The 25,889-nt window shown below is 50.9% G+C and overlaps 2 protein-coding genes across 4 annotated transcripts in view; one reads left to right on the top strand and one right to left on the bottom strand.

Moving 5' to 3' along the window:
- The window catches only part of CDC42BPB (CDC42 binding protein kinase beta), an 87,400-nt gene extending 83,964 nt beyond the window's left edge, over nucleotides 1-3,436 (top strand). For all 3 annotated transcript variants that reach the window (XM_048949453.1, XM_048949452.1, XM_048949455.1), the window contains one exon: nucleotides 1,772-3,436. In XM_048949453.1, the coding sequence (XP_048805410.1) occupies nucleotides 1,772-1,903 (132 nt within the window). In that variant the 3' untranslated portion in view covers nucleotides 1,904-3,436. The remainder of the gene's footprint in view (nucleotides 1-1,771) is intronic.
- Nucleotides 3,437-6,943: 3,507 nt separating this feature from the next.
- AMN (amnion associated transmembrane protein) lies at nucleotides 6,944-24,890 on the bottom strand. The gene is made up of 12 exons (XM_048949466.1): nucleotides 24,477-24,890; nucleotides 22,302-22,420; nucleotides 22,149-22,193; nucleotides 14,371-14,458; nucleotides 12,255-12,490; nucleotides 11,612-11,749; nucleotides 11,428-11,530; nucleotides 10,682-10,764; nucleotides 10,102-10,288; nucleotides 9,145-9,319; nucleotides 7,552-7,654; nucleotides 6,944-7,462 (listed from the first exon to the last, which is right to left on the bottom strand). The coding sequence occupies exons 1-12, from the start codon at nucleotides 24,601-24,603 to the stop codon at nucleotides 7,352-7,354; spliced, it is 1,515 nt and encodes a 504-aa protein (XP_048805423.1). The 5' UTR covers nucleotides 24,604-24,890; the 3' UTR covers nucleotides 6,944-7,351.
- Between the last annotated feature and the right edge of the window lie 999 nt (nucleotides 24,891-25,889).

Here is a 25,889-nt window from a genome sequence, read left to right as displayed (position 1 = left end):
TGTCCTCAAAGCTCCAAGAAATGTTCTCTGGGCGATTAGCATAGAAGAGCAAAGAAGTGCTACTTAGTTAAATAGTTTTCTGTGCTGCCTTAAGGAAAACTTTTTGTCTTGTAACTTGAAAAGGAATAGAATTTTAAAATGTGTAAAGCTGTTTTTAGCAAATGTAAAATTATGTGCCAGTAGTCACTAGTCTGAAAGTGTCTGCAGAAGAGTGGTGTCCCTGAATTCAAGGAGATTATATGATAGATTTATTTATCACCCCTTGATTTGCTATGGGTGTCACTTCTTGCAAGCTTTATTGAAATGCCGCCTGTGTGAGATAAGCATTAGGAAGTTTTGCTGGGAGACAAACTCTTAGATGAAGGCATTTGTTTTCATTTTTAATGCTTTTTAGTCTCCCAATTTTTAGCAGCCCTATTTAACATCCTGGATTCAGAGAGGTGGCTACCTTGCTTTTTCTAGAAGCCAGACCTCTGAAGGATGCCAAGTCAAAGTGTTTGTCTCGAGTTCTGATCACAGCCATGCTCAGACTTCCTGTGTCACCTCACTGAGAGAATGCTTATCACCATTAAAAGAAGCATGTAACGTGGGACTCTCTAACTGTAGGCACTTCTAAAACTATCTTGATTTTTGAAAGGTGCTTATGGTAGAGCATCTCAGTTGCCTGTTGTTCTGTAGCATCCTTCTCAAATTTGATTATGCTTCTTGCTCTACTTGCTGTCTGTAGGCAGGAGTAGTGGTAGGTTTTTATAACGTGTTCCTTTTTTGATAGATCTTGCAGTTTCTTGAGACATGTTAAATTTAATATACAGTAGTTGTAACTTGGAAAAGAAGCATCTGATAGCATCTTCTACTTATATACTTCTTTTCCTCATGTGGCTTTATTGCTGCGTGATCCGGTTCATTTTGTTACAAAGGGTCTTGCGTTGTTTGAGCCATGCAGAGCCTGATGAACAGCACCCTGGTAGGATGTTACCTTTCAATCCATTTATGAAACATGTATTTTCCCTTTCTTGAAAGTAACCAGCTGCCATAGTACCAATGTTTTCTGTGCGCTATTTTGTAAGCTGTGAATTTGTGCAATGCTCACAGTTGTAGCTCACCAAAATAGTGGGAAACTTGCCAGCCATCCTGTTGAAGTGAGACCAGCCTGTGAAGGCAGATATCCAACAACCAGTCTAACGCTGGGGAAATAACTGGATAGCCTGTCTCTGTTAGATATTGACGCAGGGCAGCTCCAGTAAGTGCGTTCTGTTTCTAGACCTCCGTCCCGCCTGGTACTTGGCAACCTCCACTCTTCTGTCAGGCACTGCACATGCTTGTCTTTCTTGCTAGCACTGTTTTGTAAAGAGTTTGTGTGCTCGTTTCCTTCCTTCTCACCAAATTGAAGGTGATTTCACTGTAATTGTGTACATGTTTATATGGACAGATAAACCTACTCCTTGGCTATAAAAATGGCTTTAAAAGCTCAGGCTGGTGAATGCAGAGTAACAGTGAACAGATAGATGTGTTCTATCAAGGAGGCTTTGCATTGGCTGAAGTAGAGGAACCTGGGGTATAGCAATTTCCACACACTTTGCCGTATTTCAGGTTATGTCAGAAGAGCTGCACTAAGGCCTGTTAAAGATGATAAAAGGATTTGCATAGTGTTTAGCTATGCAATGAATCTAATATATGCTACATGCTGCTCTCCTTTGAGTGCCTTGACAGCTTTCGAGTGCAAGAAATTGATCTTAAATAAGTGTAATTTTTTAATGTTTCTCGTTGACAGCCTGATTCAGACTCTACCAAACACTCTACTCCATCCAACAGCTCCAATCCCAGTGGTCCCCCGAGCCCCAACTCTCCTCATAGGAATCAGCTCACATTAGATGGACTGGACCAGTCGACCTGCGATGCATAACACTACTGCTCACACCCGCCTGGCTTCAGTTACCTGCTGCTCCTCAGAGCACTCAGGAGCAGGACAAAGCTGTCTCGGATGCTAGTGCCAAGACTGACACCGAATCTCTAGTGTTGTACAAGAGTAATTATATATCCAGATTGTAGATACAAACTATTGAAATGAAGAAAATTCTTTACTAAATAGCAATTGAGCTTTTTATGCAGAATTGTTCACTGCTCGGTTACGGTCGATTCCTTTCTGCACAGCTGTGACACAGTTTTATTGCATAGGAGCATTTAAGGCCACCAGTAAATATTGTTATTCTTACACTGAAAAAGAAATAGAGAGATACTGATAATGTTGCTACAATATCAGGAATATTATTTTTCTATAGAATGATGTAATATCTCATTAGCAGGAAATTCTTTTAGACACGATTTGGACCTCTGGATAGGAAATGCAAGCAGTCTAGTTACGTCCTCAGAAAAAATACACTTCTCCCTTTTCCCCATAATGGTTTGTTTCCTAGATCTTAAGGAGAATACGAGGAAGCTGTCGGTTGTTCCCAACATCAGTAGTATCACCAGGATGTCAAATAAAAGTTGGTTATAGTCTCGTGGCCTTTTAATTCATGTAGCCATTACATATTCAGCTGCGTAACAGTCTTTCTATCTTTCTACCAACTTTTTAGTCTTGTACATAGGACTGCTACCAGTTATCTTCTACCCACACCCCGCTTGTTAGTCCTCATCGATCCCAGTCATTAGTCAGGGCTTTTAAAATATTGATAATTACTGCTGTGAAGAGAATTTTACTCGTAGTTCCTGCCTATCTCCTTCTGAGAAGTCATTTCTCCTGGGCTTTTTGGTGTAAGGACACACTACATGCTTAGCTGGCAGGCCTTCCTGTGGGTGCATTGCCCTTGCAGGCTGCTGGAGCTAAGGGACTCTCACACTAAAACGTCATTCTGGTTTATTGGTTACCAAAGTGGAATGTGAAGGATGTGTAACTGGGGGTGCTGCTTTTCTCATTAAATGTATCCTCATCTGCATGAAGACCCCATGATTATTAATCAAGTATTGATCATGTAGAAAAATGCACAACACACTCCTGTATATTTTGCTATGGCCCACGTGCAGTGGTGATGTTTTGCGTGTATATTTAATCTCATGCTTCCATGTATTATACATTTAGTAATCAAAAGATTTGTGACCATGTTTCATTAAAAGCTTGTAATTAATTCAGTGGCTGGCATATCCAGTTTGTCATTGTCACACTAGTGTGCCTTCTGTGCCAATTTTATGACAGTTGGATGTCACTTATTTAAAATTTGGTTTAAATGGGCTAATGATATACCAATGGCTAATGTTCTTTTCTGAAACACTGTATAGGACGTGCACTTATCTTTAGTTAAAACTGAGTGTTCTAGTCAACATTTAATCCTGTTACGTTAAGTGTTGGACAGTACTTGCTCTTTTTCTCAGATTATTGATAAAGGGGCTCAGTTAGAGCTGGACACTACTGCTTTGGGGGTTTTCTGGTTTTTACTTTTTTAATGTAAGTCTAAGTCTTTGTAATTATTGAATTGTGAGAACATTTTTGAACAATTTACCTGTCAATAAAGCAGAAGAGGGAGGTTTTAAAGTTTATAGTCGTCTGTCTTGACATCTGGAAACAGTCCACCACTGACACGTGCTGTCGTCTTGTGGTAACTTCGCTTTGTCCATGGAAGCTTTATGTAAACTGAAAAGTACCTTGAAGCTCCATACCTGAACACTACAAGAGCGGTGCGTGTTTCTGCACGTAGAGATGGATGCACTGGAGCAGCGCGAGGCCTTTTGGTGAATTACAGCGCTGAAACGTGCCCTCAGATTGTACTCAAATAGCTCCTGCATCAGAGCAGGGGCACAGTTAATTCATCTCAAATGATTCGCATCCTTATGGCCAAGGCATCACACTGGCACTGCTGCCCAGAGAGCTGTGGGTGCCTCGTCCCTGGAGGTGCTCAAGGGCAGGGTGATGGGGCTCCGGACAGCCTGAGCCGCTGGGTCGTTTCCCTGCATTGAGGGAACTGGATGCTCTTTGAGATCCCTTCCAACCCAAACTCTTCTGTGCTTATGAGGAGGCTGCAGGATCTGTTTGGACATCTGAAGTGAGGCAAAACAAGAAACACTTCACGTGTTTTCAAAGCAGAAAAAGTGCTGAAGAAACACTGCAAACATTTCAAGGAGAGATGTGTGGATGGTGCCCCACACACAGCACTGAGGGTGACAGGAGGATCGAGGTCTGTGTGCCGGAAGCCTTCCGACAAGCATTCATGCTAATCAGCCTTTGATTTTTACAAAATGTTTCTCCCGCTCTCGAGTTGATTTTTCTCCTCACACTGAGGACTTCAGATGACAACAAAGTCTTTAATTATGGGGGTATTAAATCAGAGCACTCAGCAGTGCCAGGGCTCAGTTATAATTTAAGCAGGAGGACGTTTCTAGAAAAGTAAATGAATTGCTCAGTATGAATGCATTATTTATTTTTTCCTTCCCTTCAAATCTGGCTGAGCAGAATCCCTCTCTGTGTCCCCACCACCGCACTTTTCAGATCTCTCCCCTTACAGCTCCTAATTCTGGTTACCTTAAGAGTTCTGAGCCCTCAGGAGAGCTTTCAGAAATGTGGAAATATGTGGAAATTCAAGACTGGAAGCAGAATGTTCTTCTGACTGCGCTTTCTTCTCCCTGGAGGCTGCCGGTCTAATATCACAAGTAAGGAATCCAGTTAAGCACAGTGAGGATAATTTGGTCTGTGACACTTTCACAGGCATTACCTCAGTCCGTGATGGAGGCACTGATGGACGTGCTACTCAGGAACTTCATCAGGAAATTCTGGTCACTTCTAGCATAGAACTTTGACACAAAAGGCTGTGTATTTTGGAATACCTTCTAGCTGCTCAGAGCTGAACAAAGCTGCCAACACCTCTGTCTGCAGCACAGCTGTGCTGAGAGCAAGCAGCTTCCTCAGTGGGTGCAGTCTGCTGTTGTATGTTAGTAAATTCTTGCTTTGTAGAACCGTTTGAGTTGGAAGGGACTCTTAGAGGCCACCCAGTCCAGCCCCCTGCACTGAACAGACACCCACAGCTCCATCAGGTGCTCAGAGCCCGTCCAGCCTGACCTTGTCCACCAGTGAAATCACAGGGACTTCAGTGTGGGACTGCTAAACGGCCAGCATAATAATTGCTTTTCACAAGGCCAGCTTGGGCATCCTTTGCATAAGCATGTCAAGAGCTGGCACTGGTAGCATACGGCACTGAGAAATGGGAGCCTTGAAGGGAAGAGAGGGATGTGGGAACGGAACTGCGCCCCCAGGAGAGCCAAGTGTCACGTTGTGACCCCAGACCATGTGCCAGGGCTAAGCTGAGACTAGGAAAGAAGAAAAGAGCTGTAGCCGTGGCTGCTGGGCTATTGGAGCACCTCATGTTCCAGGTTGCTCTGTGCAAAGCAGCTTCAGTAGCAACAAGGTATCAGAAAGAATTCACCTGCTCAGGTCTGACCACCCGTAGCATTGCCAGCAGGTTTTGTGGTTTTCCATCTGCTCACACTCTTACAAACAGTTCCCGGCTTGAATTCCGCTCTCCAGCAGCCTCGTGCTCCTCGTCGCCTTCACCGAAAGGCACGGACGGGCCGGGCAGATGGCTGCCATGCAGGAGCAGCGCTTTCCCCACGGACGGAGAGCCGAGGGGCCCTCAGCTGTACCGGCGCTGCGGGGCCTGGCGGAGCTCAGCCTGCCCGCGGCAGCGGGGTGAGCCGAGGACAGCGCAGCGCCGCGGGACGTGCTCCGCTATGAGCAGCTGCAGTGCTGCAGCCAACCGCAGGAGGAACACGAACTCAGGAATCGGCCGTTCCCCGGCCTTGCAGTAAATATCTTTCCTGCTCCCCAATAAGATGCAGCACTTTTTTTGTCACCTGACTGCACAGGGAATGCGGATTTATTGGTCGTTTTAGCATAGATAAAGCCCCCAGATTCTTGCAGCACCGCCCGCTTCCAGCTTCTTACGCAGTGCTGCTCTGTATTCCCGGGAGGAAGAGCAGAGCGATGGGCACTGAGCTCTGAATGCTGATGAGAGGTGAGGGCCGCTGCCCCGCAGCAGCTTCCCCTGCTCCTTCCCTCCAGCAGCCCTGCATCGCTTCCCTTGGCGGCTGCAAAAAGCACAACGGGCCCGGGCTGTTTGTCGGCTCTGTGACATTTTGAGCACTGCCACATGCCTGAAGCTGGAGCTGCATGGCTGCTGGGTGCCCCACACCACCCCGAGTGTGGGCACAGCCCGGCCAGTTGGTGCCCATTAACCCCTCTGCTGCTAAAGGCCTGGGAAGCAGAGACTGCTGAGCCGCAGCCGTTAGCACTAATGCACTCTGCATTAGCCTGTCTCATTGGGACCCCCGACCCTCAGCACTGAGAGCACAGCAAAACCCCTGGCAGCCTGAGCCATGGCTCAGACTGTCATGATGGCTGTGCATGAAAACCCCTCGTTTACACGAGATCTCAGCAGAGACTGCGCATCCCAAAGCCCCGCCGTTACCCTGCTGGAGGGCAGTGTGTTGTCCCCCGCTCCCCACAACGCTGTTGCTCCATTGTGTGCAGAGCCCTCCTCCCTGCAACGCTCTGCGTGAGCAAGCAAACGGCTCCTGAAGGAAAAGTACAGAGCGTGCCCAGCGAGCACACTGACAAAAATTGATCTGGGCTTTAATTAAAGCCTCTGTTGTAAGTGACCTCGAGCTGCTAATGCATTTTAAGAATGGGGCCCGGCAAGCAGCAGAGCCAAGCGCAGAGGCGTTTAGGGGCTGTGCTGAGTGCAGAGCAGCAGGGACCGCCCTGTGCCCTGCAGCCCACAGGCCGCTCAGAGCTGGCTGCAGTGCTGCTCCGGTGCCTGCACCCACAGCAGGGCTCTGGTACACCTCATGATGCCTCTGGAGCCCTGTGAGAAGGATTGTGTCTTTCAGAGACTTGAACAAAACACAATACACTTAAAATAGCTGCTTCCTTATGGAAATGCCAACGAGCCCTACTGAAAACTCAGCAGAGTGTAAATCTGCATACATTTGCATATATTTCAGTACCTTCAGGCTCACCCATTAGACTCGATGTGTAAAGAGCTGGTGCCTGAGCTGGCGCGTGGCACCAAAAACATCATCAGGTCCACCCTGTGCCACTACTGCCCCAACCCATGCTAGCAGAGTGCCTGTCCCCTCCATCCCTTGGCCACTGCCACAGTGCCAGGGTCAGACCCACACCTCACTGCTGCTTTACAGAGAGCAGCACCACCAAAACTCACATTACGGAAACAGAAGGGGCACCAGGAGGCTGTGGCTGAGCCCTGTGGAAGAAGGTTTATGATTTCCTTCACCAACACTTTTATTCAGGCCTGGACCTCACCAGGAGCCACATAACGGTGTCCCTGGGATGGCTGTGGCTGTGCCATCAAGTCTCAGTCTCGCTGGGGTCATACATGGGGTTGAGATAGAACACCTGGCGGGCCTCGGGAGCCATCTTCTGCAGCGTCTTCTCCACACTGCCAGCGCCTGGCAGTTCCTGCAACAGCGAGGAGAGAGAAGCACTGGGTAGGGAAGGGAAGAAACCCCCCACTGAGGCACCCCCATGCCCCCAGCAGGGCTACTCACCACGTCGAACATGGGGTTGTCAAAGCCTTTCCCACTTTCTGGCTGGGGGCTCTTCAGGTCCTTTGCTGTGTCCCAGAGTCGGGGGAGATGCAGTGCCTGCAGCCTGGGGACAGATGTGGCATCACCCCTTCAAACCCCAGCCCTGCCACTGCCCTCCGTACAGCCCCCCACCGAAATGCCACCACTTTAGCAGGCCTGCAGGAAGCACGGGGACAAAAGGTTCACGCTGTCTTTGCAATGGGACGTTTGCACGTTGAGCGGAAAGCAGTGAGCGCAGCTCCGGGGCTGCATCCTGCAGGGAGCGCTGGTCAGCCCTGCTGTGCTCTGCCTCTGAGCCATCGCGCTCCTTTCCTGAGCTGAAATGAATTGCCACCTGCTCCCACTGCAATCTCAACAAACACTAATTACTTTTTATCATTACCTTTATCAAGTTATCATTTTATCATCTTAATCACCGTCTTTGCTTTATGAGTTTCTCTTACCCTAAGGCTCCCCATCCCAAGCAGCAGCCAAGGGGGGCTGAGCAGTGGGTCCCCACTCACAGCATCCCACTGAGCACTGCCTGCCGGGGGAGGCACACCCAGGAACTCCCTCCCCAAAATCTGACCAGCAAATGTCCCACAGGCTGGAGCTGCCTGGGAGGCAGGGCAGGGGCAGGGCAGCTGGGGACACGGGCTCAGTCCATCTCTGGGAGCTGCACAGCCTCCTTTCCCACTGCTGACAGAGCGGGTTTCAGAGGCAGGCATCCAACAAAGTGTCAGTGTAGTATAAATCATCAGGCAGCAATTACAGGGCTGGGAGGGTTTTTTTAGATATTAAATGGAGGCACCGGTTTATTGCTGGGAAGTGTTATACCAGCACGTGCCAAATAGCAGGGGAAGCATCCCTGCTCACAGCCGGCAGAGGCCCTGTGCCCCCCAGCAGGTACCAGCACACCTCTCCCATAGTGACAGCAACACCCTCGGTGCTACAAAGTGCTCAGGGTCAGCTCCTCCTGCCCCCCACTCAGAGAGTTGGGATGAACGCACTGGGGAAGAGCTGCTTCCTGAGCTGCAGTCCCCTTTCACATCTACAGAACTCCTTTGCATGGCTTTGATGCGTTGCTATTTAGAAGCTGGCAGCTGCAGCTCTCTGTTCCCATCAGGCTGCCAGCTGAAGGCTGCAAGGAATGGGAGATCTCCATGGGCAGCCATGGCAGGCTGTGCCCAGCAGTGCAATGCAGTGCCAAGTAATCTCCTGAGGATGTCCCTCCACTCCAGGCCTCCCACCCACCCTTGCTGGACCCTCGGTGGGAGCTAGCAGAGCATGGCACAGTCGTGATCTGCCTCTGGGTTACCAATGTAGAATCATAGAATCATTAAGGTCAGAAAAGACCTCTAAGATCACCAAGTCCAACGATCAACCCATCACCAAAATGGCAATTAAACCACTCCCCTCAGTGCCATATCTCCACAATTCCTGAACACCTCCAGGGACGGTGATTCCCCCACCTCTCTGGGCAGCCTGTGCCAATGCACTGCCACTCCCTCTGAGAAGACATTTTTCCTAATATCCAACATAAGCCATATGCTGCTGCAAAAGCCCGGTCCATACCTCAGCTTTCCCTTCCTGCGGAGGTAGAGGAGCCCTCCAAGCACCAACAGAGCGAAGAGCAGCCCCAGGACAGTCCCCGATGCGATCTGCCTGGAGACATGGATTGCCACCTGCCCGCCGAGAGTGCTGCCAGTGGCCACCTCCACTCTGCCAGCTGAAATGCCCAAAGCTTCACCTATGGGGGGGCAGGAAGGAATGAGGTGAGAATTGGAGCGTATAAGGCTACATGAACACCACGCTGTGATGCACCACCCTGTGATGCAGAGATGTGGAGTCCACATCCTTGAAGAGATTCAGAACTCACTTGGGCCAGACACTGAGCAACAAGAGGGCTGGGCTGTCACAGGGGTCCCTGCCAACCCTGATACCCCTGCTCCTGCAGTGCTGTTCCACTCACACCACCACAATTAAAACTGTGAAATTCTGGGCTAAGCAAAACTCACTAATGAAGTCATTAGAAAAGCAGAGCATGTGTGTGTTAAGAAGGCACAGAGCTGTCTGTGTTCCATCTGAGACCAGACAGAAGGGACACGGACCTCAGGCAGAGCACCAAAGCTCTTCGCAGCATGTGCCATTTGCAGGCAATCAGGAGCTCCAGCGGTGCCACTATTACAGCCCACAGCTCCCAGCACCACACTGGTGGCACAACAGGGATGGGGCTGTGGGAGGGGGCGAGGGGGGACTGGGTGGTCCCAGAGCTATGACACCAAGAATGGCAGAGTTTGCAGAATCAGAGAATCATTAAGGTTGAAAAAGGCCTCAAAGATCACCTCACCCACCCCACCGTGCCCACTGACCACGTCCCTCAGTGCCACATTTCCATGGTTCTTGAACACCTCCAGGGACACTGACTCCCCCCCCTCCCTGGGCAGCTGTGCCACTGCATTGCCAGTCTTGCTGCAAAGTTTTTCCTAGTATCCAACCTGAGTTTCCTTTGATGCAACTGAAGGCCATTACCATGCTGTGCGATGTCACCCATGATGTCTGCAGCCAGCTGCTCCGCAGCAGTGCCTGTCTGCACCCCGGCCTCGCCATCGACCAGCACAATCTGGATGACAGGTATGGAGCCCCGCGGGAGGAGTCCCAGGAAGGTCTGAGCCCTGTGCACCTTGGAGATGGCCATCTGAACACCGGCATACTTGGGCTTTCCAGAACACAACAGACACACACAGCCCGTGAGAGCAGTAGGTAGAAATGAGTCTTCTCTATAGACAGCTATGATGGATGTTCTGTGAGGGTCACCTATAAATCTTCACGGCAGCCCCACCACAGAGCTGCCATCTCTGCTGCTGTGTTCCTCCTCCAGACAATTCAGAGCTGAGAACCCAACCCCCCATGCTTGTTTCCAGCAAGCCCCCCTTGGGCCCAGCAGCCAGCAGCTAGTTTTCACCAAAATTGAGCAGAGTGGGTGTTGTGGGGAACAAGGGAGGCTGCAGCAGCCCCCAGGGCAAGACAGCACATCCGAGAAGCCAAACCTGGTAGGTGAAGGCTTCAGATGGTGGGGAGCTGAGGAGCACCCTGCATCCCTGGGACGTACCAGGCTGAGCCAAGCTTGCACCACTCTGTCCCGGTATTGCTGCAGGTCAAATTCGGGCTTAAAATCCAGCGTGACAACAGCTCCTGCAGTTCAAAAGCAGGCAGACAGACAGACAGACAGTCAGAGCCCAGAAAGGGCAGAGCACTGTGATGGTAGCATGACTCTGGTTGGCCCAAAAGGCACCTGAGAACCCCCAGTATCTCCATATTGCTGGGTCACACTGGGCTCTAGGAGGGCTTTCTCCAGGCAATGGGGCCTGAAGAAACCTCACCTCTCTCACTTCCCTTCTGTCAGTGGGTTTGGGCTTTTGTTTCCCATGATATTCCAGCAGGAAGCCCCCTCCCCCATATTTCCACAGGAAGCTCTGCATTGAGATACATCTCAAGGCTGCAGCTCAGCAGCGCTGCCGTGGCTTTGGCTGTGAGGCACAGAGGAGGGGACACGTGTTCCCTGTGTCACTGCGCTGCATTCGGTGATTCAAACATTTTCCTTGGAAAAAGCACTGGCAAACACTTGCTGAAACATGAAATTCTCCTAATGGCTTTTAAATGCTCTGCTTTGGAGAGCACATCAGAGGAACATATGGTGCATTTTTAATGAATTTGGTACTACATTCCAAGTAACTCGGTACGAAAAAAATCCCCCTTAACAACCTGCCAGGTAGATGAATGGATAAGCGCCCATTGCTCTCACTGTGTGTGTTTTATTTTCAAAGAAACGACACAAACTCAGTGGGCCCCACTCACCACAGATCCCACAGCAGTGGCCGAGGGGCCGCAGAGGGCTGTGGCATGCCAGTGCCGGGCACTGCTCCACCCTGAGCAGTGATGCACAGATGCGGTCTCCATCCTAAAGAAGAGCACGGCAGGGTCAGTCCCTCCTTTCCCCACTTTCTTTAGGTGGGAAGACATTGCCCCCAAAGTGCCTCACCTGGGAGTTCCCGCAGGCACAGCCGGAGCTGTGGGGACAGTGGGTGCCCGTCACCTGCAGGGTGGCATTGCCGTGGAACTGCAGAGCGGCAGAGGGGCTCCTCAGGTACTCAGCCCACGCCTCAGTGCTGCTCAGCTCCTGCAGAGAGAAGAGCGAGAGGCTGCTGTGTGACTCCAGCTCTGCATCCAGGCCAGAGGACTCGGACTACCAGGTTTTATCAGGTCCCCTCACACCTGGCCCCAAAATGGCAGAGCCTGGGCAGTGCGGCAAAGGAGATAACAGATTACTGATGAAATGTCTTCCACATCTCCCGCTTCTGAAGGCAGCGCCTGTTTCCACTGCAGAGGCTGTGATCTTTGGCTCTCCCGACTGAAAGGGATGGGGATTGTCATCTGCCTGGGCTGCAGCACAGCAGGCTGACAGAGGTTCTATAATTATCCCTCTGATCAATTATACACTGATACGGAAGCAAAGCTGGGAGACAACTGTGAGCCCACAGGGCACGCTCAGGCTGGGGCAGGAAGGCAGCCCCTCAGTGACACAGAGGATGCCAGTAGGGAAATATCCCCAAACCCATCAGAGTGCAGTGCTGCAGCTCCATGAGAAGGAGGTGCCAAAATGGTTTCCCACCAGCTCCCCATACCTGGCCCATGAGTGAGATGCTCTGAACGGGGATCTCTTGCCGCGATGAGTCAAGGTTTACACTGAAGGAAGTTTCAGGCTGGAAGATGACGTGGTCATACTCGCATGGGACACGTTCCTCGTCCAGGAGGAAGATGTGGCCTGCTGGTTCCAGGTCTACTCTGTAGGACACATCCTGCCACAGCTGGGGGTTGAACCACGAGTGCTGCTCAGCATTGGCAAAGCTCAGCACTGCACCTGAGAGGAGCAAAAGGAGAGGTGAAGCAGGAGCTGGCTCCAGCCTGCAGCCACTGCTTGGGTAAAGCTGGTGCAAAACTCCAGCCCCAGACCCCAGGAGCTCTTTATTCCTCTTCTTTAAAGCTTAACCTTACAGTTAGGGAGGAAAACAGCCACAAAGCCTAAACTACAGTTAAACTGGGTAAAATCAGTTACGATAACTGATTTGCAGACCAGCAGAAACATGCTCAGCCCTATTATGAGCAGATAACCCCCAAACCAGAGCACCATCCTACCACCGGCCATTTCCCTGGTGGTCACACTGTGCCCTGCTTTTGCTTTCCTTTCCCCACAGCTTCCCAAATCACACAGCACGTGAGATTACCTGCATTCATTCTAAAATTGTGCTTTCAGGAATTCATTTGGGAAATCTGCCCAGAAATGCCTGTTGTCCCATGAGAGCATCACATGGCCAGGTCAAAGCCTTGTGTGCTTGCAGCCCAGAAACCAATGTTATCCTAGGCTGCATCGAGAGGGTGGTAGCAGCAGGGCAAGGGAAAGGATTGTTCCCATCTGCTCTGCCTTCATGAAGCCCTGTCTGGAGTCCTGCACCCAGTCCTGGGGTCCTCAGCACAAGATGGGCATGGAGCTGCTGGAGTGGGTCCAGAAGAGGTTGTGAGCACAACCAGAAGGCTGGAGCACCTCTCCTCTAGAGGCAGGTTGAGAGAGCTGGACTTGTCCATGCTGGAGGCTCCAAGGAGACTTCACTGTGGCTTTCCCGTACCTAAAGGGGTCCACAGGAAATCTGGAGTGGTACCAAGCACCAGGTATCAGGTACTGTAGTGATTAGACAAAAAGCAATGACTTTGAACGGAAAAGGGGTAGGTTTAGATAAGGAAGAAATTTTTCACACTGAAGATGGTGAGGCCCTGGCACTGCAGCCCAGAGAGCTGATGGTGCCCCATCCCTGGAGATGCCCAAGGCTGGGTGGGATGGACAGCCTGAGCTGGTGGGGGCAGCCAGCCCATGGCAGGGATGGGGCTGGGTGAGGTTTAAGGTTCTTTCCAACCCACACCATTCTATATTCATTAGTGATAGGACCAGGGGGAATGGTTTCAAGCTACGCCAGGGGAGATTCAGGCTGGACATGAGGAAGTATTACTTTTCAGAAAGGGTGGTCAGGCACTGGAATGGACTGCCCAGGGAGGTGGTGGAATCACCGACCCTGGGGGTGTTCAAGGAAAGACTGGATGTTGTGTTGAGGGACATGGTTTAGTGGGAGCTATTGGGAATAGGTGAACGGTTGGACTGGGTGATCTTTTAGGTCTTTTCCAACCTTAGTGATTCTATGATTCTATGATTCTATGATTCTAATACATCTCCCCGGCAAACAGCTTTCAGGTAAATAAGCAGCACTGACAAAAAGCTGCTGCCTGGCTCATTGGGAATCTCAGTGTGAAACTGACAGGAGGCTGAGGGATGTGCCAGCGCCCAAACATCAGTGTGCAGACACCTGTGGGGCTGAAGGGCAGCTCCAAAACATCATGGTTCAGCACTCGGGGGCCCAGCTGTGTAATCTGTAACCGATTTTCTTTAGCAATACCATGGCAAAGCAAATGAGGGCTTTGATGTGGCTGCATGCTTAACAGGCAGGGTAAAATACAAACAATATTTACCTCTCTGCTACAACTTCAAAGCGTCCCTGGCTATAATTACTTTTTTAAAAGACGGGTGATCTAGCAGAGGAAGAAAGATGCGATGTGAGGGAAGCCATCAAAGAGAAGACAGGGATTGAAGAGGGGTGAGTCACCCCGCACCCAGGTGGGACAGCAAAGGCCTTTGTAGCAGTGCTGGTGGCAGATTTGGGAGTTAATGGTAGCTGTCAGCCCGGCACACCATACCTGAGCCACATCCCGGGTCCCAGCTGCCATCGAAAGCTGCGAACCCAGAGCCAGATGCCAGCAGAAATTCTCCATTCAGGGGAAGGTACTAAAGGGAGAGAGGGATGCAGAGTGTTACTGTGCGGCCCCGCTGCCAGCCACCCAGGCTTGTCATCAAATAACAGTGCTAATTATTAGATTGCCAATTGCACTCACCATCTCCAAGGCACTTTACAGTCATTAGGAGTCACCCTCCCTGTGCCCTGTGTAATGGAAAGGTATTGTCTCCGTGTTTTACAGATGGGGATGCTGCAGGGTTGCACTTTATTTTATAGCAACACAGAAAACCACGAAGCGTTCAGGGAAACGAGCAGGAAAAAGCAACTTAAGCTCTTTCCACAGTTCCCTCCTCCTCCTGCTTACACATGCTCCTAACAACTCTGAAACAGCTTCGTACATTTGGATGCCACGCAAAACCTAATTCCTTTATGCTTAGACGTGTCTCTGCTGTTGGGTAGTAATAGTTTCTAGTGGTTCTGGCTGGGCAGAGGACTGACTAAGGGATGGGGGCTTACAATGGATTTCTTGCCACTGCTCAGACAACACAGCCAGCTTGGTTGCACCATGCTCACCTGGCGTGAGGGAGGTCTGCAGGACAAACACCGCCCCAGGGCTGGGTTGGGGAGGATTTGTAGCCACCAGCTGGCACAGCTGCTCCAGGCCAGGCTGCAGCAGGTGACTGAGTCAGGGACTCACTCATAGCACACAGCTTATTCAGCCCAGCTCATTTTCCGCTTAGAGACTGCCAAAGAAAAAGATTGGGTTTTTCCCCAGTATTTTCATGCGTCAAGGAGTGAGTGATGCTCAAGGCTCTGCTCTCCTCTCACTCATTCCAGCAGTGTAGCATCATGGAATCATTAAGGCTAGAAAAGACTTCTAAGACCACCCAGCCCAACCCTAACCCACCCCCACCATGCCCACTGACCGTGTCCCTCAGTGCTACATCTCTGCAGTACTTGAGCACCTCCAGGGATGGTGACTCCACCACCTCCCTGCCCGCAGCTGGCAGCCCTCCAGGCTGAGCTGTGCCCACACACCGTGGCCTGTGCTCACATAGAAACGTGTTAGATAGGATTCTGAGGTTACATTGACATAATTGGTCTTTAAATATGCATGTAGGTTAGAAAAAGCGAGACTTATGACTGAGTGCTGCATGTGGCTGTAATAGCTCTGTTCCGGAGGTGGTTTTGCCTAAGGGTGCTCGGTCCCGCACACGACCACCTTGGTGGTGATATCAGATTCACCAATATCATACGTTGCTCTGCGCTGGACGCAGAAGAGGAAGGAGTGAAGAGGTAGATTATTAAGGTATGGCTATCTTCTACCCCCAAGGTATGTCATCTCCCCACCAGCCAGAAAGATATGTTTGCCTATGGATGAGCCCATAGCATGAGCAGTGCCTCACTGGAAACCATGCCATCATGTTCTCCAAACCTCTATTACTCTTGGGTAATTTTTCCAGCACTGAAGCACTGAGAGAGGCTGAAAGACCTGCCAGGAAAATAAATGTTACCCTTTGTCTGACAACGAAAAAGTCACGTCTACTGACATTTTGAGGATCAGGACTCAGCCTGCTTGTAGTTGGCCAAGCTCTATGCTAGGAGCTTCCTTTACCAATCAATGTACCCTGCCCTGGTTAGTTTTCCTCTGAGCCCACACAGGAGTAGGTGGTGGTACATGCTATGGAAGGACTCTTCTCCCTGAGCCACGGATGGCTGAAGCAGTGCCAGTCTTTCACCACCATCTCCAGGTGGGTGAGCCCTGCCTGATGGACACTGCTTTCCCCAGTAGAGTTACCTCTACTAATAGTCCTACTCTACCCCAGCAGAGTAGGAGCTTTGGCTACAGCTATGTGTTGGAGCATCTCAAACACCCCCAAGGGGCCATGCAGGATGCGATGAGCTTTCCTGTCCAGGAAGCTATTCCTTTGGAGCTTCACAATTCAACAAGGAGGAGGAAAAAACTTCAAAGGCCATACTTTGACAACTACATACATATATGTGTGAGCTGCATCACTCTCGCTGCTCCCAGGAGCAATGCAAGAACGTTCTGTGCATGCATTATGCCCAGAGCAAAGAAAGACAGCCTGGTAAGAGCCTACTCCAGCTCTTGGCTTGGATGTGGAGAGAGCAGGGAGGAGGTGGGACCTCTCTGGAGAAGATGCAGTGACTCCTCCACCTCAAAGGCCACAGCCCTGGGCTGCAGGGAGCTTTCCAGCCCAGGAAGAGCTGTCGATATGTCCCATGAGGACACGACTGTGGTGTCCCAGCCTGACTCACCTGAACAGTGCACTGTGAGATGGGCAGTGGAGTTGCCTCATCTGCAGGAGAACAAAAATCAAGAGAGAACTCCACACTTCTGCTTTGCAGCAGGAGTTTCTGAGGCTGGCCCTAGCACCAGCAGCTGATGCCATTTTCCCTCCACCAGTGGCCTTAATGGAAGTCAGTGGGGAGCCACTCAATGGTTTGAAATGAGCTGGGCAAGATCCCCTGAGGTGCACGCACTGCTGTCCAAAGCATCTTAGTTTGTGAAAGGTTTGCACATTCTCTCTCCTTAAAAGAGCAAAGGGTTAAGCAACTGGGATCACTGCAGAGCACAAACAGAGTCTCTGGTTGGGCAGTAGCTTTCTGCATTTGGGAGTTTTGTATAGGAATTACATATAGGCTGGGCCCCTTTCCAAGTACATCTTGAACTGAGCAGTGACATGTACCAAAGGAACAGAGCCAAAAGCTAGCAGTTTTGTCTGCTTTCCTTGGCTCCTGCCAACCTCTACTCCACTGCCATTAATACAGCAGGCTCACAGTCTCGCTAATCATTTCCCATCCCTGACACTGGTAGATGACTTATCTCCTTGGTCTTCATTACCAAATGTAATGACAACTGAAATACAGTCATAATTTTTCTCATCCAAGCCAGCAAAAAAAAAAAAAAAAAAAAAGACAGGAAAGCCTCTCCCCCCCCCCCCCCCTTCCCCCCTCCCAGTTCTCAGCCAACACGTGCAATCCCAGCATTGTGCTGCTGTCCTGTTACCTTAACCTGTAAGTGAAAATGAAACTGCTGAGAAGCAAAATGAAACTGCTGAAATGCAAAAGAGAGGGAGAGGAAGATGAGGCAAAAGCTACCTCTGCTTTTCCTCTCTGCAGAACTACCTGCATTTCTTCTCATCAAACAGCAAAGACCTGAGCATGTGGCTTTTAACCACCCTCTGGCACATCCCAGCTCCGCTCCAGTAATGAACTATGCCACTTCACACAGGATGTGTGCCATCACCCACCAAAGGCATCAGCACTGGAGAAAGTGGATTTCTGCATCACCTCTTAAATTCCTGCTTTGCTGGGCATCTGCAGCCTGCAGATAGCAGGTGGACAGGCAGAAGGCAGGCAGGGCAGCTTTAATTCCTTAGAGGCTCTTTTTGCCCGCTCTCCTTCTTGGATGAAGCTCACACTTGCACCCTCAGCTCCTTTCCCAGCCCAATGTTGCTGGGCCCAGCCTCATCCTGCTGTTCTCTTACTATTGCCTCACTCCTGGGCCTGGAGCATCGCAGCATCACCGCTTGGCTAGAAGCAAGTAGCTCACTCATCTATGTTCACCCCCAGCAGCAGGCAGGGCACGGAAGAGCAGCGTGCCAGCAGGACATCATCACTGTGGCATCAACCCCTGCAAGCTAATGAGGGCTTGGCTGCTGTCCTTGCACATGTCCCCGCCTGCCCCCTGCAAGGCAGGGCCATGTGGCAGCAGTGCAGCTGTGCTCTCATTAATGCAGGATCAGGTTCCCCTGCTGCGTCTGCTCATCACTCGGTCCCTTGTTTTTTGGTGAAGCAGTCCCTGTGCCCACTGCCTGCACACACGTGGCTGGGCTGGGCAGAGGGATGAGGGGACATCGGGAGCATCTGCATCACATTGCCCGACAAATGAGTACAAAGACACAGCGCCCACAGCAACTGGGTACGTGTAGCATTGGCACCTGTGGGAGTGTGCATCAGGACGAGGCACTTGAGCTATGGCTGCAGACTGCAAACAGAGGCTTAGGGCTATTGACACATCTACTCTGGATTAGTTCCGCTCATTTTTCTCAACTCCTCTCCTTGGTCAAGGGCAGAGAGTGCAGGAGAGCGGCTGGAGGTGCAACACAGAGACAGAGCTGCTCCAGCATCCTGGCCACCAGAACCCACCTGGCCACCAGCCCCCCGTGGTGCTGTGGCACCCAGCCCCCCAAAGCACAACGTTCTGCTCACCTCAGGCTCTGTAGGCTCCTCCTACTGCTAGCAACAAATGCTCTCAGGCAGTTATAGGCACGGACGGCTGCAAAAGGCTGCTCCATCGCACCTCGTCCTCAGGCAGACTTTCAGCGGCAGCATTGCTGGAGAACAGCCTGCAGGGTTCGGGTTTGTAACGATGTGCTGCCACACACGCACTGCCATGACATTTTTTACCTTCGTTTCAGGAAAAGGGAAAACATTTCCTTCTCTGGGGCTCCTGAGCCTGCATTCCTGTGATTTTGGAAGCAGGGGGAGGGCAGCATGGTGCCTGGGATGAGCACAAACCATTGCGATTCATTAGAGCCAGCGCCCCCGGAGAGCAATTGGCATTTCAAGATCAATCTCTGCCAGGAACCAAGCGGGAGCATCCTGCAGCAAAGCTGAGTACATTCTGCTCTCACAATTAGGCAGCTAAAAATATAAAGCTGGAAACTGAGGTCCTGGTCTGACCCCGGTGCCCCATACATTCCTGTTCCTGTCTGGGCAGCAGGGACAGGGTTGGGGCAGCTGCACTTCGGAGGCTCTGGAATGAGTGCTGGAGGCTGAAAGCACAGAGATGCCCAGCACATAGGTGTTCTTCCCCCGAGCTGGAGAGAAGCAGCAAGCAGAAGGCGATGCTCACACTGTGCCCTGACCCCTGGACCGTGTGCACTAAATGAGGCTGCTCTGCCCACGTGGTTGGCTAAACCCAACTCCTGCACCCCAAAAATAGAAAGCGACATCAGCCCTGCTCCCAAGGGCAACTGCTGGACAGCACTGAGCCAGGACTCGTGTGAGACACACCATGTGGTGCAGCTGGGCTGGACAGCAGAACCCAATGCACGACACAGAGCTGCTCTGCAGCCACCAGCGGCGCATGGGGTGCTGGGCTCCTTGCTGGGTCATGGGCTTCCAGTGACATGCTGGCCCGTTAAGCATCACTGCACTGAGCACCTCTTTTTCTTTTTTCTTTTGGTGGATTTACCTTCAGGCTTCTCTGGAAGCTACTAAATATTTATCTGCAATTTTAGTTAGCTAAAGACCATGGAAAATCCAGCCTAATAGTGATGGTTATGCTTCAAAGTCACTTACATTTAAGCTGGATTTGGATTTAGCATGTAGTTGAATTAGGGACAAGCGTCAAATGGGACAACAAAGAGCCTTCCCCTGAAGCTGAGGGAAGTGGGCTTTGTGACCTTGCAGCCCCTGATCCTTACAGCTGTTCCCAGGGAGCGATGCAGGGCATCACCAGGACTGGAGGCTGCAGTTCTTGTGGGGCTCATCTCCACTGAGCAGCTGTGCAAAAGGCAACAGTGGACATGGGGTGCACGGCAAAGCAGTACAGGAGCCGTTCTACCACTCCTCTGCCCACCATGCACCAGATCCCTGCATCCCCTGCATATTTGGCCCCGTCCTCATGAAAGTCAATGAAAGCCAAGCCCCTTCCCCAGCCATGAATTTCCTCCTGTGATACCACAGCAAACATCGAGCTCCTATTTTTTTTTTTTGGCCAAAGGCTGTATAGCATCTCCATGGCGACTCCAAAGCTTAATGTATTCCTGCTGATTTAAGTGATTAATTCTCCAGCGTGGCAAGGCCAGCATATGAACAGGTGCAGCCCTGCCTTGCTGCAAAAAGCCTCCAAACCTATTTGCTTCCTAACGACCCCACTGCCCAATTTCATGCTGTCTCCACAAGTGGCAGAACAGCTCAGGTGCTTGATTTCAATTTTGTAAAATCCTTCATCTTGGCAGTCTCCTTATCACCTGGTGACCACAGAGTATGGCAGCACATGGGAGAGAGAGGGGTGGTGGAGGTGAAATTAAAAAATTCATAACAACGCCTGGAAAATTGATGGGACAGCTCCTTGCCAATGATGACGCTCCAAAGAGCAGAGAGCTGCAAGCTGGGTAATCTTAGAATCAGAAAATCATGAAGGTTGGAAAAGACCTCTGGAGTCACCCAATCCGACCCCAACCCATCCCACCATGCTTACTGACCACTCAGTGCCACATCTCCACAGTTCTGGAATTACCTTCAGGACACTGACTCCCCCACCACTTGCAGTTCAGGTGCTCAGCAGCAGTTTGCTTGCAAAGAAGCACTGCTAAATGAGCTGCACAGAATGGCAGCCTGACCGGTGACAAGGAGGAGTTTGGTGTCACTCAGCTGCCCTGAACTGACCCATCATTGCTAGGAAACCTGCCCTGAGCACCCAGCCGAGGCCTCCAGCCCTGCACCCACAGGTACCACCCTTGGTGTGATGCCGCTCTGCCTCTGCTCCCAGCACATGGCCAGCCTTGGGGCTTTCTAATTTTGGCTCTTTAGCTTGTTTTTGAAAGGCTAATGATGTAGTGAATAATGCTGCTTTGCAATTATGCACTTTGCAGTCCTCTGATGAAAGTACTTTAGAAATATTATACATTCATCTGTAAGTAAAATAAAATCTACTGGAGTGATATTTTGCTCTTTTCTTCTCTGGGTAAATTCCACATCATTTATTACATTACATTCGCACGCGTTTCCCAAGTACATTCTTTCCTTCCAAAATTCATATTTTAAATGCCATACAAATAAAGTAACTCCTCCAAATATTTGTAGCGGGATTAAATGCGGTGCAGGGCGTTATTAAAGCATCAAAACCATTAGTGGGGAAGACAGCCTGAACAAATTACACCACATAAATTTCAAGGGCTCATTTGTATTTAATGGCCGATAAAAGAGCAAAACCTGATTTTCTGCTGAGTCTAAAACTGAGAAGAAAACTCTGCCACGGTCCCATCCTGCTGGATGAGACACTGCTGGGTGTTGGCATGGTGCAGCCAAGGCCTCCACCACCACATGCATTACAGCACAGCCCTGTGCCTGTCTCACCGCCTCCGGGTTAATAACTCACAAGAAAAATCAGAAAAACAATGGCATTTGAAAGGAATTTTCTTGAGCAACGTTTTGGGATTTCCCACAATGGTTTGTTTTCATTTCAAAATGCTTTTCTGCCAGCTTCACTTAGCCTCAGCCCAGGGCTAGTGCTTGCTCCACACCAGCTGTGCCATGAGCAAGCTGCTGCAGAGAGCTGTGTGGCAGGGCTCTTTCCTTCCATCCCAGAGGAAAAGTTAATTTCTTTCTAGAGAAAGTGTTTTGGGGAGGGGGGTGAGGGGGAGGGGGCATTTCCTCCCTACTTGCCAAAATGAAAACAGAATCTTGGAACTGATCATTTTGCTCCTGGCTGATTTCTGTGCAGTGCCAACCAGCACGGACTGCTCTCACTGCTGCTGGAGGTGTTCAAGGGGAGGTAGGGCTAGCACTTAGGGACAGGGCTCACTTGGCAGTACTGGTGTACGCGGGCTGCTGGAATAGGTGAGCTTACAAGTCTTTTCCAACCTTAACGATTTTCTGACTCCTTTGTGGTCAGACAGGATCACGGCACATGAGGACTGTGAACTCACAGGGGCTGCACACCACCGCCTCCCCCACACCAACCCCCAGCTGTGCATTGCTCACCATGTCCATCAGCGCGTGGGTAGACCTGACAAACACTGAGACCACCTGGAAAGAGAGCAAAAATAAAAAGCCTCAGCGTGCTTTCCATGGGCAGGTAACGGGCCTTCTGCATGCCTGATATCATCAGAAAGAATAAAAATATCACTCCGATACCTTGTCCTTCTCAAAGTGAATCGTGTCTCTGGCACACGGGACTCGCTCTTTATCCCAGTTGGACGCCGTTTCAAAATTGGTGTCGGGAATCCACTTCTTGTAGGCAGCCATGGAGGCAGCTAGGAGGAACAGGGAAGCAAATGTGAGCCAGTACTGACTGAGTAATGTCCCAGCATGGACCAGACCTCAAAGGACATCACAGCCAGTGACGGGGTTTGCAGCCACACTTGTGATATTCAGACATGTGTGTTGCACCATAGCACCACCTCAAACCTGGGGCATCAAGACTGTGACTTCTCTTCCATCTCCCACTCCTCCCATGGCTCTGCAGTGGCAACATCCATATTTACTGAGGTAACAGGTAGGTGACCTACTAGGCTTTGAGGGACGTGAAGGAAGGCCTTCACCATCACGTTGCTCACCCTAAGGATCACTGAGTCTGAATCCTAGCCCCACCCAAGGCCACCTCAAATCCAAATCCTATGCCTGAAAGCATCATCCAAATGCTCCTTGAACTTCAGCAGGGCTGTATCCACTGCCCTGGGGAACCTGTTCCACACCCATCGCCCTCTGGTGCAGAAGCCTTTCTTGACACCAGCTGACCCTCCCCTGACATGCTCAGCATGTGTAGCACAAACTGTTGGCTGGCATCACATCTGGGGCTCAGCGGAGCAGCAGCACTGGTGCCCAAAAGCCTGAGGTTGGGAACAGCAGCATCGCCCTCACAGGCTCACAGGATCATGATGATGGTGCAGTGTGATACCTACTCATGGTGCCCTGCCCAGACATCAGCCCTAGGGAAGGTTGCTTTCTGCTCCAGCTCCTCGAGCAGCCTAAAGTCAATTAATTCAGATGAATGAATGGTAAGACAGAAAAGTGAGGGGAGAGAAAAAAAGAAAAGCAAAAACTTTCCCTCTCAACATGCTTAATCTTTTCAGGAAGAAAGGAAGGAAGGAGGGAGGAAGGAATACAGCATACACACAAATCTGGTGGAGGAGCAGGCAGGAATGTCACCTGGGTGCTGGATGTCGGGTTGGGAAGGAGACCCCAGGCCAGGAGGAGGGGGGGTCTGGATGGCCATGGCTGATGGAAAAGGGGCACTGCAGAGTGCCTGAGCTCTGTGAGTCCCAAAGATGGGAGAAGATCTGTTGGTTGTGCTAAGCAGCACTGCAGAGGCTTTATCAGTGTGCAATGATCACTTCAGAGCATAATTGCAGATTTGTAGTGGCTGAGTCTGCCAGCGGCTCTGCTGAGACCATTCGTCGTGCAGAACCACGGTTGAATGAAGAGGAAAAAGAGGAAACAATATGTTTTTAACCTGAATGAAAGGCAGAACACAGGAGCAGGTGCTGGAGCCCAGCCACAAGGAGCTTGGACAGGGGGGAGCAGGGGGACAGCAGAGATGGTTTCCAGCTGCCTCAGGAAGGGGGGATGGGGGGGGGGGGGGTTCCTGAGAAACAGCAAGAGCAAGTTGTCATTAACAGAAGGAAGGCTAGGATCGATGTGAGGTGGCTGGCTTAGAGTTGAATAGAGCTTCAGAATGGAAAAGACCCCGAAAAGTCAATGTGGGTTGCTCCGTCCATGCTATGGACTTGTGTCCTTTTGACTCTACTAAAGCTCTGGCAGAAAGGCCCCACTGCATACCTCATACTCCCACAGCTGCAAGATGTGCTGTGGAGTGAGCCCTGCTCCATGTGCTGCCCATCTCAGAGCCGGGGTCCCGGGGCTGCAGAGGTTAACCCACTCCTGCAATACCCTCTTTTCTTCATGCAGTGCACTGACACATTCCTGCACCCTCCACAGCCTGGGAGATATCAGCGTGCTATTTAATCAGCCTGGTCTCCAGGGAAGCGCAGTCCTTGAACATCAAAGCAACATGCATATTTAACAGAAAAGAGATCCTGCAGTGCAGAGCTGCAGGCTTCAGGCAGGACCAGAAAAACCTGAGCTGCAGAGGTGCAGCAGGGCCATACATACACTGCAGCCTGGGCTCCCGAGCTCGCCTCCATCCTTCGCTTTGCCCAGTTTGAAATGCATTTTGCTATTTCAACACAAACACACCGCAAGAGCCTACAGCTCTCCTACGAAAAACAATTGGTAAAGTACACAGGAAATGGGAAAGCCATCTCTCAGTCACCCCTATCTCCACACAGTGCGGCCCTGGGCAATACTCACCAAGGAGCTGCAGGACACCAAGGAGGAAAGCCAGGCTGTTCCCCATGTCGCTGCAGCACTTGCCTGCACAGCTCCTTCCCGGCCGGACCTTGGACCATCCTGGACACGTGATGGGCTCAGCACACATGCAGGTGGTGCAGAAACACGGTGCAGGAAGCAGCCCTCCCCAGCACCCACCTCAGCCCTGCTCAGTCCCAGCAGCCATTGTGCTCTCAGCTCCTCTCCCAAGCTCCCCATGTCCTTGGCAATCTGTGAGAGCATGGAAGAGCCTCTGGGGAGTGAGATGTAGAAGGGAGGGCAGCAGCAGGGGATGAAAGCAAACAACCATTGCATCCAGCGGTACCCTCAACCCCATAATTACTAATAACAACCCCATAATTACTAATAACAGCCTCTGTGTATTTTTCAGTGAGCTCAGATGGAAGAGAGCAGCTTCAAGCAACAATGTGTAACTGCACTTTGGCCAACAGCTGATCTGCTCATTACCAGTCATGTGCCACACAGCCCCACACTGCTTTCCTTGAAGCTGCCAGTGGTGAGGGGACAAAGGTCCCCACCTTCCCCTCCCCAATGTCCCCACTGACCCCAGATCTGCAGATGAGTGCCTTCCCCTCCGTCTCTGTCTCCAGACAGCCTTTGCAGATGGGGAGGGTTTTGATGAAGCCACCCACTGCTTCTTGGACATAGAATCATGGAATCATTTGAGTTGGGAGGGACCCTTAAAGGCCATCCAGTCCAACTCCCTGCATTGAGAAGAGTCACCTACAGCTCGGTCAGGTACTCAGAGCCCTGTCAAGCCTGACCTTGGGTGTCTCCAGAATTGGAGCCGTTACCTCTCACTTCTCCCAAAATCTTAATGCTGTGAGCACAGGTCTAAGAGCAGAGATTTGATGGACTGTGCCCCATGGAGGTCAGCAATGCTCATCCCCACACCCTCACCCCCAGCAAAGCATCACTCACAGGCTTGCCAAACAAAGAAGCTCATGAGCAGCATTCCCAGCCTGGGCACAAGCCCAGATACAGTCAGCACTTTCTGCGCAGGGAGCTGGATGCCAAGAGATGTCCTCGAGGTGAAAGGCTCCTGTGCTCATTACTGCTCACAAATCACTCCCCAGGGATCATCAGGTGAAAGCTGGCTGCACTGAAATCTCTAGTTTAAAAGGCAGAAGATGTATGCACTTAAGATGCTTGGCAGTAACAGCCTGAAGAAAGGCCTGCAGTGTGCAGAGGGCAGGGCACACACTTATCCTTGGCCTCAGCATTCTGCAGTACATGTGGAGCAGGTGGAAGGTCCCAGAAAAACCTGACTTGGAGGCAGCTGCTCACTGCTGCATGATGGCTAGAAACCTAGGGACAGAACAGCCTGGCAACTGCTCTGCATTTCTCTCTGGGACTGGAGTCCCCACCTCTCTG

This window comes from Lagopus muta, chromosome 6 (genome assembly GCF_023343835.1).
Source record: "Lagopus muta isolate bLagMut1 chromosome 6, bLagMut1 primary, whole genome shotgun sequence".
Taxonomy (NCBI): Eukaryota; Metazoa; Chordata; class Aves; order Galliformes; family Phasianidae; genus Lagopus; species Lagopus muta.
The sequence above is the reverse complement of the archived record's forward strand: the minus strand, read 5'-3'. Positions and strand labels throughout refer to the sequence as shown.

Excerpts from the sequence above, each read along its gene's own strand:
- AMN (XM_048949466.1), bottom strand. The coding sequence starts at position 24,603 with ATGTGTGCTGAGCCCATCACGTGTCCAGGATGGTCCAAGGTCCGGCCG. Across the intron at positions 9,320-10,101 it reads GGGTGACATCGCACAGCATG|GTGAAGCTTTGGGCATTTCA; the intron begins GTAATGGCCTTC and ends GCCCCCCCATAG. Across the intron at positions 7,463-7,551 it reads ACAACCCCATGTTCGACGTG|GAACTGCCAGGCGCTGGCAG; the intron begins GTGAGTAGCCCT and ends TCGCTGTTGCAG.